At 41.8% G+C, this 17,420-nt stretch overlaps 1 protein-coding gene and 1 long non-coding RNA gene across 2 annotated transcripts in view; one reads left to right on the plus strand and one right to left on the minus strand.

Annotated features, from left to right (window-relative positions):
• The first annotated feature begins 1,730 nt into the window (after positions 1–1,730).
• On the plus strand, positions 1,731–6,021 carry LOC110505089 (uncharacterized). Its single transcript, XM_036970130.2, has 6 exons — positions 1,731–1,925; positions 2,225–2,266; positions 4,537–4,647; positions 5,223–5,261; positions 5,495–5,578; positions 5,693–6,021. Exons 1-6 carry the CDS (start codon positions 1,797–1,799, stop codon positions 5,711–5,713), a joined length of 426 nt encoding a protein of 141 aa, XP_036826025.1. The 5' UTR covers positions 1,731–1,796; the 3' UTR covers positions 5,714–6,021.
• Positions 6,022–11,601: 5,580 nt separating this feature from the next.
• LOC149971800 (uncharacterized) overlaps positions 11,602–17,420 on the minus strand; it is a 48,104-nt gene continuing 42,285 nt past the window's right edge. Inside the window, exons 2-3 of the long non-coding RNA XR_016491678.1 lie at positions 14,734–14,847; positions 11,602–14,604 (exon numbers count right to left, since the gene is read on the minus strand). This is a non-coding gene — a long non-coding RNA (uncharacterized LOC149971800). The remainder of the gene's footprint in view (positions 14,605–14,733; positions 14,848–17,420) is intronic.

A 17,420-nucleotide genomic window follows, 5' to 3' on the forward strand; every position in this document is an offset into this window, starting at 1 on the left:
CTTATAAATCCTTCTTTCACCTGTCTCCTCTCCTTCATCTACACTGATGGAAGTGGATTTAACAACTGACATCAATAACGGATCATAGCTTTCCCCTGGATTACACCTAGTCAGTCTATGTCATGGAAAGAGCAGGTGTTCGTAATGTTTTGTATACTCTGTGTATTTGTTCCATTTCAAATGTATGAATTAAGTGCCCTAGATAGATTATAATTACAGTTTTGACATACACTCAGCCACCGCAGATGTTTTAAGACTACTTTCATTACTTGCTATTCATCTTCATTGACTAGTGAGTCTATGATTCAGCGAACCACAACACCAACCTAAAGATGCAATCATTACAGATAACAATACATAGTAAAAAATACTGTTGCTGCTGAACTTTAGCTAGGGACCTACACACACTGGTAACATCTCCCACACCCATCACCAACACCCACTGTCTTTAATTGAAATCAACGGTCTCCTGCAAAGCTCCGTCTCCAGTTTTGACTGGTACCTATTCCATTGTTAGTTTGAGACTGATGCAGAATTTCCCCACAATTTACAAATATTGTACAATTCCCAAAATGAGCAATACTATAAGGGCAGAAACTGAATTCATATAAGTTTAATTTTAATTAGGTTTCAGGAGTAATTAACAGCCGGTCGCAGTCTCGGGATAGGTTTCAGGTGGGAGTCACCGGAATTTGGTTTCAAGGGTTCCTTTCTGTTTTGGTGCAAAAGGATATCCTCCCAGAAGAGGGAAATATTGCGAAGGGCCCTTGGCCTTTGTACTGTCATTGCTGTAGTCCTTCAAAGAATTTCCTGTTGTTCTTACAGGTTATGTTTGTGTAGGAAGCCAACCACACACACACACAAATATCTCTTTGGTGTGTCTGTAGATACACTGAGGGCACAAAACATTAAGGACACCTTCCTAATATTGAGTTGCATCCCCCTACCCCTCATTTTCCCCTCAGAACAGCCTCAATCTGTCAGGGCATCTCTACAAGGCGTCTAAAGCGTTCCGCAGGGATGCTGGCCCTTGTTGACTCCAATGCTTCCCACAATTGTGTCGGAGTTGGCTGGATGTCCTTTGGGTGGTGGACCATTCTTAATAAACACCAAAAACTTGAGCATAAAAAAAATCCAGCAGCTTTGCAGTTCTTCACATAAACCGGTGCGCCTGGCACCTACTACCATACTCCCTTCAAAGGCACTTCAATCTTTTGTCTCGCCCTTTCACCCTCAATGGCACACATACACAATCCATGTCTCAATTGTCTCTAGGCTTGAAAATCCTTATTTAACCTGTCTCTTCCCCTTCATCTACACTGCTTGAAGTGGATTTAAAAAGTGACATCAATAAGGTTTCATAGCTTTCACCTGGATTCATCTGGTTAGTCAAGGAAAGTGCAGGTGTTCATAATGTTTTGTACGTTCAGGTTGTCACCAATGGTACATAATGTATAGCCAGCTATAGGTCCTCTGATTCAAAGTGAAAATGGGAACTAGTGGTGCTCTGTAGTTTCCTGCCTTGTGTGCAGAAAGTATGTTTTCGTTCACGCACTTGCATCCCTACGCCCCACGCAGGCACAACTCTGAGCTCACGTAGTGGCCAGTGGAAAAGAAAAAGTCATTACTCATTCATTCATACTTTCAGCAGTTTTCCAATCTCTCAAACGTGGTTTTCCTGTGTCCTGACGGACAAATATATAGGTAAGTTAAAACACCTGTCCACATTACCAGTCAACGTTTTGAACAGCATCCTTTGGGTAATTTGTGCCATCGTTAAAGCAGGTTAAGAAAAGATGAAGCTGCTTGTTTGTTGTCTCCTAGCCATCACCTGTTGTGTTTTGGCGAATGTCGACAAGGTCGAGAGAACAATGAAGCTGACTGAAGTACTAAAGGAGTTAAGACAACTAAACAAAAGTGTGGCGGTAGGTCAATCTGCAATTTATTGGACACCTTTTCCGAAGCTTATGCGTTGTCAGCGCTTATGTATTTGATGGGTTCTTGCAAGAAACCATGAGCTTTTACTAATGATCATAGCATGTTTTATTATGCATTATACTAACTTTGTGATGCAATGCGTCTTTTTACATTTATGAAGGCTGTAAATGGTTCATAGAAAGTATTACCACAATTTCTCACCCCTCTATTTTTTTGGGGGGGGGGGGGGTTGATATGAGATGCAACCTCAGTACCAACACCTCTGTTTTTGTTGTTGTTCTTGCAGCACAACGGCATGATGTTGAATACTCCTACCCTGGATATAGAGGTAAGCGATTTTTCGAAAGAAAATCTACTATACCTTATTTACTCTACAAGCAAAATAATCATTGTCAGAAAACTCACAGACAAGGAATGACCTCTGTTGTGGTGGTTGCTATTAGTCTTGCTCTCACACCTACTGTACTGTATATCGCATAATGTAGCACGCTAGTACCATAGCCGGCGAATGGGGTCTTGTGAGGTCAAGAAATAATGATCTTAAAAATATATATATAATCATCAATAGTATAAAGCAATTACATTTGTAATAGAGTTGCATAAATTATGTGTATAGTTAATTGTTTATATCACCAATAATTAGTAAATACTTTAATACTTTAATAGTTTAATATAGTCTCATTTGTATGAATATGTTCAGTAATCCTTTTGTCATTAAATAAAGGAAAAGTGCACCTTATTACTTATTTTTTAAGCAAAATGAAGTTGTGGAACTACAAAGAGTTTCAGCTAAATTACTAGCATGGGTAGGGCCAATAGATTTGACAATATGTGAATTACTTGAAACTAACTGTCACTTTTAAAAAGTTCATATCATACTAACTCATACCCAAATCATGTTGTTATCTGGCCAACCAGCGATCTACTCACAAATATTTGTAATGACATGCATACACTCACCACCATTCCAACACAGAAAAAGTGCTTTTAATATACTTCATTTTAAAAAGGGGGAAGGACACTATTTCACTCATTGTAATTAATTATAGGTAATGTTTCATAGAAATCTGGAAACACTGGACAATTACTTTAATGGACAGTCTACCTAATTAAAAAATATATGTTTTATCTTAGTAGGTGGAGTACATTTACAGTGTTAACATGAGATGATTGTAGCGAGTAGCGGGCCACACACTCGTCAGAATCACTCTTTCATCAACAAAAAAACCCCGTTATAGATGTAACTTAAGAAAACATCCACTTGATAAAAGAGGAGTATTTCTTTCAGCTATTTATCAGTTTGCACTAACAGTCAATCCAGTTTGGCATGTGTTTTTGTCAGAGTTCTGTGCATGAATGAGTCAACGTGAAAGTGATCTCCATGTCTCTTGGAGTTACTTGTGCACATTTAGGAGAAATGTGATGAGTAATCGCACTCACGTCTCTGTGGCTTTTACCCGAGAGACAAACTGTGCTACTGCTTCAGAAAATGTTTGACTATATCTTGAAGTTAGTTGAACATGGTTGTCCTAAACTGGACCAAATAATTCATGAGTATACCATGGAACCAGTCTGTTACCAATATTCCCCGGGGTGAACGCTTGATCAAAAGGTTGCCATGCTCTCGTTTGTACCCTAGCCGTCTAACTAACGTTGGTCAGTTATTGTTTGAGAACTCAAGAGTTTGAGGCCCACAGCATGGGGAAAATATCATTGCCTAATGGTAGAGGCAAACGAAAGCCTCAACCTGGAAAATGTGTTGTCACGTCAAAGAGAGAGGTAATTTTCTATCTGTTCTGTGAAACGCCCAGTCAACGTGGGGAAACTGGAAACAGGCAGCAAGTGAAAACAGTGAAAACATCTACCTAATCTCAGTGAAGCGGGGAAAGACATTTTTCTGTATTAGATACGTTGGTGGAAACATTGTTTCTTGATCACTTTGGCTTTGTTCTGGGTTTGGACCTGCTAGTGAGTAGAATGAGAAAGTCTTACTCTGATAAACAGAATATGACTTGTGAGTCACAGTTTTGTAGGAAATGATAAGACCATTCATATAGGGTGGAGGGTAGCCTAGCGGTTAAGTGCGTTGGGCCGGTAACCAAATAGTCGCCTGTTCGAATCCCAGAGTTAACTAGGTGAAAAATCTGTCCATGTACCCTTGCGCAAGGCACTTAATCCTTATTGCTCCTGCAAGTCACTCTGGATAAGAGCGTCTGCTAAATTAATAAATAATTTTTAAAAGTGATATAAATTGTAAGAAAAGTTATTACGACTTAACTAGGTCTCTGTGGAGTATCATACTTGAGAGCGGGTCATTTTGTTATATGGGAATCAGGTGTTGTGTGTGGCTCAATAGAATACATTTAGCTGTTATGAACTGGAAATATTGTATGAATTCTGGTTGAGGTTCAGGTCAATGAAATATGCTCAAATATGCTCAAAAGCTCTCTCCAGTGGTTCTCATTCCACATTACAATGTTTTCATGTGAGTGTGAAAAGGTATCAAAAAGACACTCAACTTGTTTCATTAGTGTAAAATAAGCAGTCTTGTTTTTATCCAACATCCATCATTTAGTGTGTCATTTTGCTTTTTTACAGGAATGCTGTTTCCTATCTGCCTTGGAGTGCTTCCGGAAGATGGTACCTAGTCTCAATGCCAAACAAAAGAAATTGCAGCGCAAAGTTATCAAAAACCTCAGCCCACTGACTGTGAGTCACTTCAGAAAACATGTGAATAATGTACATTGAGTTGAACACAACATTAACAACACCTTCCTAATATTGAGTTGCGCACCCCCCCCCCCTTTTTTTGCTCTCAGAACAGTTTCAATTCACAATTCATGGACTCAACAAGATGTCGAAAGCATTCCACAGGGATGCTGGCCCATTTGACTCCAATGCTTCCCACAGTTGTGTAAATTTGGTTGGGTGTCCTTTGGGTGCTGGACCATTCTTGATACACACGGGAAACTGTTGAGCGTGAAAAACCCAGCAGCGTTGCAGTTCTTGACACAAACCGGTGCGCCTGGCACCGACTACCATACCCTGTTCAAAGACACTTAAGTCTTGTCCATTCACCCTCTGAATGGCACACATCCATGTCAAAATGTTATCGAGGCTTAAAAATCCTTCTTTAACTTGTTACATCAATAAGGGATCATAGTGTTCATCTCGATTCACCTGATCAGCCTGTGTCATGGAAAGAGCCGGTGTTCCTAATATTTAGAAATGTACATGGCAAGATTGTGGCAAAGTATGAACATGTTGCTTTGTTCTGTTTTTAGTTTAGAGGTGTGGACTCCTGCAGTCGGGAGGAGAGAGAGGTGAGCCTTGCCATTATTTTCCAAATGACATTAATAGCGTTATCATTATTAAACATAATCACATAAGAATTATGTAAAGAATGTGGAAAGTAAGTTAGGGGTAGTAGTTACTTTACTAGGCCTATTTTCAGTCCAAATCTAAGAGTAACTTCAAATTTGTATTTGAACTTTTAAAAAGTTAAATTGTGTGGGCCAACTAAGTTAACATTTTCCGTGTTCCTTTAATCCATCAGAACAAAGTCTGCCAAGGATGTGATTCCTACCCAATGAAGGACAGCAGGGAATTTGTAAAACAGTTGGAATCTCTTCTTCAAAAGGTAACCGGTTATTATGAATAAGTCAGACTTTTAACAACAACATCTACACTTCAATGAGAGAAAATGGTGGTCGTGTGTGCAGTGTGCTAACTACAAAAAAAATATGATTTTCAGGCTATGAATAGACTGGTGTGAGGATATGACTGGAACAAAGTGTGGGAAAAGACGGGAATGTGTAGAAGACACTACTCTGTGAACACATCAGAGACATGGCTATGGCCATTCCGGCCATCCTACTATTCTATGCATTTTGTTATTTGATTTTTGTGGCCAAGATTATATTTGTTTTGTCATTATGTTGTTGGGGGGGGGTTTACAGGTACAATATCAAATCATATATCATTTCATATATGTACCTGTGGACTGCCACTCAAAAGAAAAACAAAACAAGAGAAATGATCATATTGATTAAGTTCTAATTATATTTAATAATAATAATAATATTTATTTAATATTTATTTATGAAATGGTGTTATTCTACTCATGCTAAATAATTATTTAATTCCCACAAGAAAGCTGCTTTGGTGCCACCTAGTGTAAAAAAGACATCCATGCAGTTATTCATTGATGTTTTAACATTTCTTTATTTATTCACCTGAACCTAGTTGTATGTTTGTATACTATATATATTTAAAATGGGTTGCTCTCAAAGCTATATCTCATCCATTACACCAAACTATGCATTTTATTATATCAAAAATAAGTATCTCACAATGAGATTAAATTGCTTGAAACGGTAATGAAATTGCTGTTGCTTTTGGTATTTTGTATTTTATCAAAAACATTGAATTGAATGTGAGCATATTAAATAACTAATACTGTATTTGTGTTCTGACACTGATTATTTTGAGTACATTTGAATAACAAAGACAATTAAGGCCAGAGGTGTCCATACATGTTTCCCTGCAAACACACTCGGTCCACACCGAGGTCTGGAGTGTCGCACTCAAAATATATTTTATTTTTTGCTGTCTGGACACACCTATACATTCAAGGGTTTTTATTTATGTTTGACTATTTTCTACATTGTAGAATAATAGTGAAGACATCAAAACGATGAAATAACAAATATGAGATAATGTAGTAACCAAAAAACTGTAAAACAAATACAAATATATTTTATATTTGAGATTCTTCAAAGTAGCCACCCTTTGCCTTGATGACAGCTTTGCACAAATAATTAAGGAGCCGCCTGGTATAGAAGTCCTGGATGGCAGGAAGCTTGGCCCCAGTGATGTACTGGGCCGTACACACTACCCTCTGTAGTGCCTTGCGGTTGGAGGCTGTGCAGTTGCCATACCAGGCGGTGATGCAACCAGTCAGGATGCTCTCGATGGCGCAGCTGTAGAACTTGTTGAGGATCTGAGGACCCATGCCAAATCTTTTCAGTTTCCTGAGGGGAAAAGCTTTGTCATTCCCTCTTCATGACTGTCTTGGTATGCTTGGACCATGTTAGTTTGTTGGGGATGTGGACACAAAGGAAGCTCTCAACCTGCTCCACTACAGCCCCGTTGATGAGAATGCGGGTGTGCTCGGTCCTCCTTTTCTTGTAGTCCACGATTATCTCCTTTATCTTGATCACGTTGAGAGAGGGGTTGTTATCCTGGCACCACACTGCCAGGTTTCTGACCTCCTCCTTATAGGCGGTCTCATCGTTGTCAGTGATCAGGCCTACCACTGTTGTGTCGTAGGAAAACTTATTATGTTGGTGTTGGATTCGTGCTTGGCCATGCAGTCATAGGTGAACAGGGAATACAGGAGGGGACTGAGTACGCACCCGTGTTGAGAATCATTATGGCAGATGTGTTGTTACCTACCCTTACCACCTGGGGGCAGCCTGTCAGGAAGTCCGGGATCCAGTTCCAGAGGGAGGTGTTTAAGTCCCAGGGTCCTTAGTTTATTGATGAGTTGAGGGCACTATGGTGTTGAACACTGAGCTGTAGTCAATGAATAGCATTTTCATGTAGGTATTCCTTTTGTCCAGGTGTGAAAGGGCAGTGTGGAGTGCCATATAAATTGCATCATCTGTGGATCTGTTGGGGCAGTATGCAAATTGGGTCTATGGTTTCTGAAATAATGGTGTTGATGTGAGCCATGACCAGCCTTTCAAAGCCCTTTATGGCTACAGACGTGAGTCCTACGGGTCGGTAGTCATTTAGGCAGGTTACCTTGGTGTTCTTGGGCACAGGGAATATGGTGGTCTGCTTGAAGCATGTTGGTATTACAGACTCAGTCAGGGACAGGTTAAAAATGTCAGTGAAGACACTTACCAGTTGGTTAGCGCATGCTCAGAGTACACATCCTGGTAATCCGTCTGGGCCCGCAGATTTGTGAATGTTGACCTGTTTAAAGGTCCTACTTACTGTGATCACACAGTCATTTGTAGCAGCAGATGTTCTCATGCATGCCTCCGTGTTCCTTCCTCGAAGCGAGCATGGAAGTTATTTAGCTCATCTAGTAGGCTTGTGTCTATAATAGTTTGTAAGCCTTGCCACTTCCGACGAGCGTTGGAGCCGGTGTAGTACGATTCAATCTTAGTCCTGTATTGACGCTTTGCTTGTTTGATGGTTTGTCTGAGGGCATAGCGGGATTTCTTATAACCATCCCGGTTCGAGTCCCAATCCTTGAAAGCGGCAGCTCTACCCTTCAGCTCAGTGCGGATGTTGTCTGTAATCCATGGCTTCTGGTTGGGGTACGTATGGTCACTGTGGGGATGACGTCATCTATGCACTTATTGATGAAGCCAGTAACTGACGTGGTGTACTCCTCAATGTCATCGGAAGAACCCCGGAACATGTTCCAGTCTGTGGTAGCAAAACAGTCCTGTAGCTTAGCAGCTGCGTCATCTGACCACTTCCTTATTGAGCGAGTCACTGGTACTTCCTGCTTACATTTTCGCTTGAAAGCAGGAATAGGAGGATAGAGTTAAGGTAAGGTTTGCCAAATGGAGGGCGAGGGAGAGCTTTGAACACATCTCTGTCTGTGGAGTAAAGGTGGTCTAGAGTTTTTTTTCCTCTGGTTTCACATTTAACATGATGGTAGAAATGAGGTAAAATGGATTTAAGTTTCCTTGCATTAATGTCCCCGGCCACTAGGAGCGCCACCTCTGGATGAGCATTTTCTTGTTTGCTTATGGCCTTATACAGCTCTTTGAGTGCTGTCTTAGTGCCAGCATTGGTTTATGGTGGTAAATAAATAGCTACGAAATATACACTGCTCAAAAAAATAAAGGGAACACTTAAACAACACAATGTAACTCCAAGTCAATCACACTTCTGTGAAATCAAACTGTCCGCTTAGGAAGCAACACTGATTGACAATAAATGTCACATGCTGTTGTGCAAATGGAATAGACAACAGGTGGAAATTATAGGCAATTAGCAAGACACCCCCAATAAAGGAGTGGTTCTGCAGGTGGTAACCACAGACCATTTCTCAGTTCCTATGCTTCCTGGCTGATGTTTTGGTCACTTTTGAATGCTGGCGGTGCTTTCACTCTAGTGGTAGCAAGAGACGGAGTCTACAACCCACACAAGTGGTTCAGGTAGTGCAGCTCATCCAGAATGGCACATCAATGTGAGCTGTGGCAAGAAGGTTTGCTGTGTCTGTCAGCGTAGTGTCCAGAGCATGGAGGCGCTACCAGGAGACAGGCCAGTACATCAGGAGATGTGGGGGAGGCCGTAGGAGCGCAACAACCCAGGAGCAGGACCGCTACCTCCGCCTTTGTGCAAGGAGGAGCACTGCCAGAGCCCTGAAAAATGACCTCCAGCAGGCCACAAATGTGCATGTGTCTGCTCAAACGGTCAGAAAAAGACTCCATGAGGGTGGTATGAGGGCCCAACATCCACAGGTGGGGGTTGTGCTTACAGCCCAACACCGTGCAGGACGTTTGTCATTTGCCAGAGAACACCAAGATTGGCAAATTCGCCACTGGCGCCCTGTGCTCTTCACAGATGAAAGCAGGTTCACACTGAGCACGTGACAGACGTGACAGAGTCTGGAGACGCCGTGAAGAACATTCTGCTGCCTGCAACATCCTCCAGCATGACCGGTTTGGCGGTGGGTCAGGCATGGTGTGGAGTGGCATTTCTTTGGGGGGCCGCACAGCCCTCCATGTGCTCGCCAGAGGTAGCCTGACTGCCATTAGGTACCAAGATGAGATCCTCAGACCCCTTGTGAGACCATATGCTGGTGCGGTTGGCCCTGGGTTCCTCCTAATGCAAGACAATGCAGACCTCATGTGGCTGGAGTGTGTCAGCAGTTCCTGCAAGAGGAAGGCATTGATGCTATGGACTATGCACGTTCCCCAGACCTGAATCCAATTGAGCACATCTGGGACATCATGTCTCGCTCCATCCACCAACGCCACGTTGCACCACAGACTGTCCAGGAGTTGGCGGATGCTTTAGTCTAGGTCTGGGAGGAGATCCCTCAGGAGACCATCCGCCACCTCATCAGGAGCATGCCCAGGCGTTGTAGGGAGGCCACACACGCACTACTGAGCCTCATTTTGACTCGTTTTAAGGACATTCCATCAAAGTTGGATCAGCCTGTAGTGTGGTTTTCCACTTTAATTTTGAGTGTGACTCCAAATCCAGACCTCCATGGATTGCTAAATTTGATTTCCATTGATAATTTTGGTGTGATTTTGTTGTCAGCACATTCAACTATGTAAAGAAAAACGTATTTAATACGAATATTTCATCATTCAGATGTAGGATGTGTTATTTTAGTGTTCCCTTTATTTTTTTGAGCAGTGTATATAGATGAAAAATCTCTTTGTAAATAGTGTGGTCTACAGTTTATTATGAGATACTCTACCTCAGGCGAGCAAAGCCTTGAGACTTCCTTTTGTGCACCAGCTGTTAGTTACAAATAGACCCAGACCGCCAGCCCTTGTCTTACCGGAGGCAGCTGTTCTGTCTTGCTGATGAAACATAAGATATTACCGTTTTTAATGTCCCCTTGGTAGGATAGTCTTGATCGGCGCTCATCCATTTTATTATCCAATGATTGGACGTTGGCTAATAGGACTGATGGTAGAGGGATTGATTACTCACACGCCATCGGATCCTTACAAGTCACCCCGACCTACGTCCCTGTCTCTTCTTCATGTGAATGACAGGGATTTGAGCATTGTCGGGTGAAGTAAATCCTTCACGTTCAACTCGTTAATGAAAATAAATAAAACTTTGTCCAGTACGAGGAGGGTAATCGTTGTCCTGATATCCAGAAGCTGTTACAAATAACATGAAGAAAAAAAAAACACCCCCAATAGCACAATTGGTTCGGAGCCTGTAAAACGGCAGCCATCTCCTCCGGCGCCATCATATAATCAAACATGGGTGAGGTTTGATAATGTTGTGGAGTTGCTTTGCTGCCCCTGGTACCGGGGACCTTAAATGTGTGGAAGGCATCATGAAATCAGGTGTTTTGGAGTTCAAAGTTCATACCAGTGTACAAAAACTTTGTGTCCTTTGAAGGTGGTGGGTCTTCCAGCAGGACAACGACCCCAAACACCCGTCAAAAAGCACACAGGAATGGTTCAAGAATAAATATGGGACTGTTCTGGAATGGCCAGCAAAGAGTCCAGATCTGAATTACATCCAAGGGAGGGCACACCTCAAATGTTCAAGATTTACAAAAGAGTGCTGAAGGCTGTGCAACCAAGTACTAGCACCAGTGTGCCAATAGGTTTCTCCTTGCCATTTTACTTTATATTCTAGATAAAAATTCTAAACAGAAGTTTACAAATATAAAATTGGTTCTGCAATGTTGAAAATCTAATGACAAGGTGTGGAGACCAAAAGTTGTTTTCAATGTCAAGTTATAGGGAATTATCTAAGAAAAGTGCAAGGGTGACAATATAAACTCTAAAACATCCTCTCTAAAATGTCCTCTCACTGTCAACTGCGTATATTTTCAGCAAACTTAACATGTGTAAATATTTGTATGAACATAACAAGATTCAACAACTGAGACATAAACTGAACCAGTTCAACAGACATGTGTCCCTGAACAAAGGGGGGGGGGAGTATCTGGTGTGGCTACCAGCTGCATTAATAAGTACTGCAGTGCATCTCCTCCTCATGGACTGCACCAGATTTGCCAGTTCTTGCTGTGAGATGTTACCCCACTCTTCCACCAAGGCACCTGCAAGTTCCCGGACATTTCTGGGGGAAATGGCCCTAGCCCTCATTCTCCGATCCAACAGGTCCCACACGTGCACAATGGGATTGAGATCCGGGCTCTTCACTGGCCATGGCAGAACACTGACATTCCTGTCTTGCAGAAAATCACACACAGAACGAGCATTATGGCTGGTGGCACTGTCATGCTGGAGGGTCATGTCAGGATGAGCCTGCAGGAAGGGTACCACATGAGGGAGGAGGATGTCTTGCCTGTAATGCACAGCGTTGAGATTGCCTGCACTGACAAGCTCAGTCCGATGATGCTGTGACACACCGCCCCAGACCATGACGGACCCTCCACCTCAGAATCGATCTCGCTCCAGAGTACAGACCTCAGTGTGACGCTCATTCCTTTGAAGATAAACGCGAATCCGGTGAGACAAAACCGCGACTCGTCAGTAAAGAGCACTTTTTGCCAGTCCTGTCTGGTCCATTGACGGTGGGTTTGTGCCCATAGGCGACATTGTTGCCGGTGATGTCTGGTGAGGACCTGCATTACAACAGGCCTACAAGGCCTCAGTCGAGCCTCTCTCAGCCTATTGAGGACAGTCTGAGCACTGGAGGGATTGTGTGTTCCTGGTGTAACTCAGGCAGTTGTTTTTGCCATCCTGTACCTGTCCCGCAGGTGTGATGTTCGGATGTACTGATCCTGTGCAGGTGTTGTTACACGTGGTTTGCCACTGTGAGGACAATCAGCTGTCCGTCCTGTCTCCCTGTAGCGCTGTCTTAGGAGTCTCACAGTACGGACATTGGAATGTATTGCCCTGGCCACATCTGCAGTCCTTATGCCTTTTTGCAGCATGCCTAAGGCACGTTCATGCAGATGGGCAGGGATCCTGGGCATCTTTCTTTTGGTGTTTTCAGAGTCAGTAGAAAGGCCTCTTTAATGTCCTAAGTTTTCATAACTGTGCCCTTTATTGCCTACTGCCTGTAAGCTGTTAGTGTCTTAACGACCGTTCCACAGGTGCATGTTCATGAATTGTTTATGGTTCATTGAACAAGCATGGGAAACAGTGTTGAAACCCTTTACAATGAAGATCTGTGAAGTTGTGGATTTTTATGAATTATCTTTGAAAGACAGGGTCCTGAAAAAGGGACGTTTTTGCAGAGTTTATTTGGCTGCAACTGTATATATATATATGCATGTTTGACACCCCTGATTTAGGCCATTCATTCCCCAGCAGCAGCTAAGGGTTAAAACACGTTCTACCAGTTGCTTGTATTCATGGAGGCCAATGGAAGCCAGGCTTCCCCCAAAAACTGCCCAAGAAAAAAAAAACATACAAAATGGATGTATATTTAATCTCTCTGTGTTTCACACATCCTTCAATTTGCGAGAGGCTGAATGTATCTCTCCAGTTAAAGCATCCGAGAGAGCGAAACAGAGCCCCTCTGTCTCTGTATGTGTAGCGTATCTGATGCTCTTTCTGACCAGACGGCATGACATTGTTACCGCCCGTAGCATTGAATGCAAGAGTATCCAGCAAGCATTTGGCCTCCATTGATAATAATTTAAAAAATAATAGCCAATCAGTATTTAACTAAACTGAGTGAGCTCAGCTGTGAATGGTCCTGGCGCACCATCAAAAAAAGTCTCAAGGGAAGCCAGTTTGGATTTGGCTTCTGACCAATTACATCATAAGCCAAATGTCATAATTGACAGGAAAATACTTGAATTGTTGCATCTCGTTGTGCTGTTGTCCTCCGGTGGTTAGCTAGCTAGCTAGCTAAAAATCATCCCTCTGGAAATAGGGATTTGGACTTATGGTTTTGCTTAATTCTCCATACTGGCCAATGATTATAACAGCGATTCTGATCTAACCATGAACTCATATATTGTGCCATGGCCTGAGAGGATGGAGGTTCAACATAGGATGTATGCTAATGTTAACTAACTGGCCTGGTGTATCGTTGTCCATGGAAGGAAGTTAGGCTAGCGAGCAAGAATTTTAGCCAGGTAGCCGAGGTCAACAAAAACAAAAAGTGTGTACTGTATGACAGTCATAGACCGTTTAGGCAACATGAAAAAGGAGGATGGCATTTCTTTACAAGTAGGGTGAGTCAACATCCATACCATGGACATATTTAGCTTACGTTGATTGGACTAAATTTGTTTTGTTATCTTTTAGTTACTGTATTGGACTAAGCATAGATGATTAGATGATGTTGAAATGTTAAAGCTGAAATTGTGCACGAACAGTGGAGGCAGTTCCTGTTTTCTTTGCTACTTGCAGTAACTCTCTAAATCAATAGCTGTTTAGTAGTCTGAAAATGTCAGAAACATGACCTTGCTTGACAATGCTGTAGGTCATGTAACTGTTTGTTACATGAAATATGTTTTGTGGACTTCACTGGACAGATGTTGCTCTCTGGTTTTGTAATGAAACATGGTTGAATTTATTCTTATATTCTTGGCTTTAGGCCTAAATATCATGGTGTCAAGGCATATGAACTAACAGGTTATAGAGCAAACACAATTATCACAACACATACGTTGTAATATATTTATTTTTCTGGATTGGCTGCCCTGGTGATTTTTACCCATGCACCGCTACTGTGTTCTATAGCCCTAAATTAGAGTAAAAATAGGTATATACTCTAACTGTGCTTTTGAAATAGCCCAAGTTGCCTATGGAAATCATGCATTGAATTGCCTAAATTACGGTTGTTTCTCTTTCCAGCATTAGGTAGAGCTATACATTTCTAAACCCAGTGAACTAAAGTGCTAACTGTTGCACTGAGAGGAACGGTAGACAGACCTGAGTCCGGGTGTTGAACAGGGTTAAACTCCCCAACAGCATCGGGAGCAACAAGCAGAGGCCACAGGAGCTCCTCCTGTAAGTTAATATAAAAAAAAAGAATAATAAAAAGTCTCAATAAATTTGACAGAAAATGTAAAGATGACTGGAATCTTTGACAACAGCGACATCTGAGTGGTAGCTGGTCCTTATTTAGCCAATGTACCTTAAATCCATTAACTGGATTTTTAACGGCAGATCTCCTCTTCGTCTGAGGAGGAGTAAGGATCGGACCAAGATGCAGCATGGTAAGTGTTCGTGATGATTTATTAAAAACATACTGAAATACAAAACAATAAACGATGTAATGAAAACCGAAACAGTACCGTGTGGCGACAAACACTCACACGGAAAAAAAACACCCACAAACCAACAGTGAAACCCAGGCTACCTAAGTATGATTCTCAATCAGAGACAACTAATGACACCTGCCTCTGATTGAGAACCATACTAGGCTGAACACAAAACCCAACATAGAAAAACAAACATAGACTGCCCACCCCAACTCACGCCCTGACCATACTAAATAAAGACAAAACAAAGGAAATAAAGGTCAGAACGTGACAGGATTGAATCCATCTCTTTTTATTTGGTTATTCACATTTTAAAAATACAATTTTAATTTAAACATGCTACCAAGGTTTCCAATGTATGCATTTACACATGACATGGGAGTAAACATGAACTTGACTTTTCTTTGCAAAATCATGCAATGAGGTTAACCCAGGTAGCCCTGTCAATTCTCAAGTTCATAACAGGTGCAGCATCTTGTTGAGCTATGATGACAACAACATCATGGTGGACTTCCCAGCAGCCATAGAGGGGATTTCAAGTTTCATGTTTTCAAGACAGCCAAAATGTCTTCAACCTCTATGAGGTGTGCACCACACCACATCTGCTAGCTCAAACACTTGAAACACTTAGACCAAGGTGGCTTTTCAAACATACTACTGCTATCAAACTATAGTGGTCAATAGAAGGGGGTCTGCAGTGGCAACTGAGGGTCCTGTGATGAGCAGAAGCAGGTCAACTTGCACAAGCATCATCTCTGGCCTCATTTTCCTGTCACATCACAGTACATGTGACTTAACAAATTGTTTCAGTTCACAGCAATGAAAAACACTATCCATTCAACCACAGAAGTATGTCTGAGCCTGACATGCCACAACATGTTGCAAGTGGTTTTGGTAAAACCCTAGCGGTCTCTCCAGTAGTGGTTGGAGATGGTGGGTTTTCCCTTGTTGGTTGGTGCAGAATTCCCACTGTGGTCAGATATCACTACATACTTAAAGGACAATTCCACCACTTTATAACCAGTTATTATACAGTACCAGTCAAAAGTTTGGACACACCTACTCATTCAAGGGTTTTTCTTTATTTTTACTATTTTCTACATTGTAGAATAATAGTGAAGACATCAAAACTATGAAATAACACATATGGAATCATCTAGTAACCAAAAAAGTGATAAACAAATCCAATATATTTTATATTTGTCACTCATGGGGAGACTACGTCACCGCCAAATCTAAGAGTAAAACTCGAAAATTCAAGCCCCTTAGGTGCTGCCATAGAAGTGCCCATCCAAGGAGGCTCAAGGTCATTGGTCTATTTTCCCCTCTTAATTTTGCCTACTGTTCTGACTTGGTGGCGCACATGTAGCCTATAACCTTTTTTAGAGAAATTTAATCATAGAATATTGTAAGAGCTTTCAGTGACTGCAGGTAGCCTAGTGGTTAGAGTGTTGGACCAGTAAACAAAAGGTTGCTAGATTGAATCCCGGAGCTGACAAGGTAGAAATCTGTCATTCTGCCCCTGAACAAGGCAGTTAACCCACTTTTCCCAGGCCGTCATTGAAAATAAGAATTTGTTCTTAACTGACTTGCCTAGTTAAATAACGGTAAAATAAAAACATGCCCCTTTATTTTTCTTACGGTTCTGACTTGGTGTACAGGGAGAATACTGTAAGAATGGCCCATGTTCTGAATTATGTCGCTGTACATTTCAAAAGTGTTGTACAAACAGTTATTTTGACTACATCCGTCCTATATTGCTCATTGATGTCTCAATCAAAATGACGGATTGCCTCTTTTCCACTTGTCACCCCCTTATGCTATAGTTTGTACATCTCAATTGTCAGTAGAAACCACATTTGTTTAAGCAAGTCAGCCATATCTGCTATCTTTTTTTAAAGTCAGTAAATGAAGCTGAATGAACTGCCAGACAAGGCTCCACTGATACCCAGGTGTAGCAGTGGTAAGGTGTTGTGCAATTAATGTGTTGTGTAGTGGCTTTGCTGGCATGCATTAAAAAAAAATGGGTTTGCCCCACCAAGATTTACATGCTAAAATCGCCACTGGTCGTTGTCTTGACATTCTTCCGTACCGGCTGTGCAGGTGTTTCACTTTGTTCAAGGTGCAGGCCAGACTTGTTTTCTTTGCAAGCAACTTGTTCGCCAATGACAGTGATGTGAAGATAGTGAAAGCCGTTCAGCATGTACAATTACGCACGCTCTCATTGTGTAGCCTACTCCCAGTAGGCCAGAGTAGACTGATAAGAGTGCTTTGATTCGGTGAACTGATATAGGTAACATACCATTTTAAGATTAGGCCTATAATTAGAATGGATCAATACAATAGAATAGCCAGCCGCCTGTTCTTTATTCACAATTCGTGATTACATTATTCATCGTTCACTTCCCCTGCTCATCAACTCCCCCATTCTCCCCATCATCCTTTACTTAATTTATTGAATCTGTTGTGTGAAGTTGAACTGGACAAGAATATAAACGCAACGTGCAACAATTTCAACGATTTTACTGAGTTACAGTTTTTACTGAGTTACAGTTCATGT

This window comes from Oncorhynchus mykiss, chromosome 25 (genome assembly GCF_057628025.1).
Source record: "Oncorhynchus mykiss isolate SJ-2025 chromosome 25, ASM5762802v1, whole genome shotgun sequence".
Classification (NCBI taxonomy): Eukaryota; Metazoa; Chordata; class Actinopteri; order Salmoniformes; family Salmonidae; genus Oncorhynchus; species Oncorhynchus mykiss.

Coding starts and splice junctions, on each gene's coding strand:
- LOC110505089 (XM_036970130.2), top strand. CDS start 1,797: ATGAAGCTGCTTGTTTGTTGTCTCCTAGCCATCACCTGTTGTGTTTTG. Junction 1,926..2,224: donor AACTAAACAAAAGTGTGGCG/GTAGGTCAATCT, acceptor TTGTTCTTGCAG/CACAACGGCATGATGTTGAA. Junction 5,579..5,692: donor TGGAATCTCTTCTTCAAAAG/GTAACCGGTTAT, acceptor TATGATTTTCAG/GCTATGAATAGACTGGTGTG.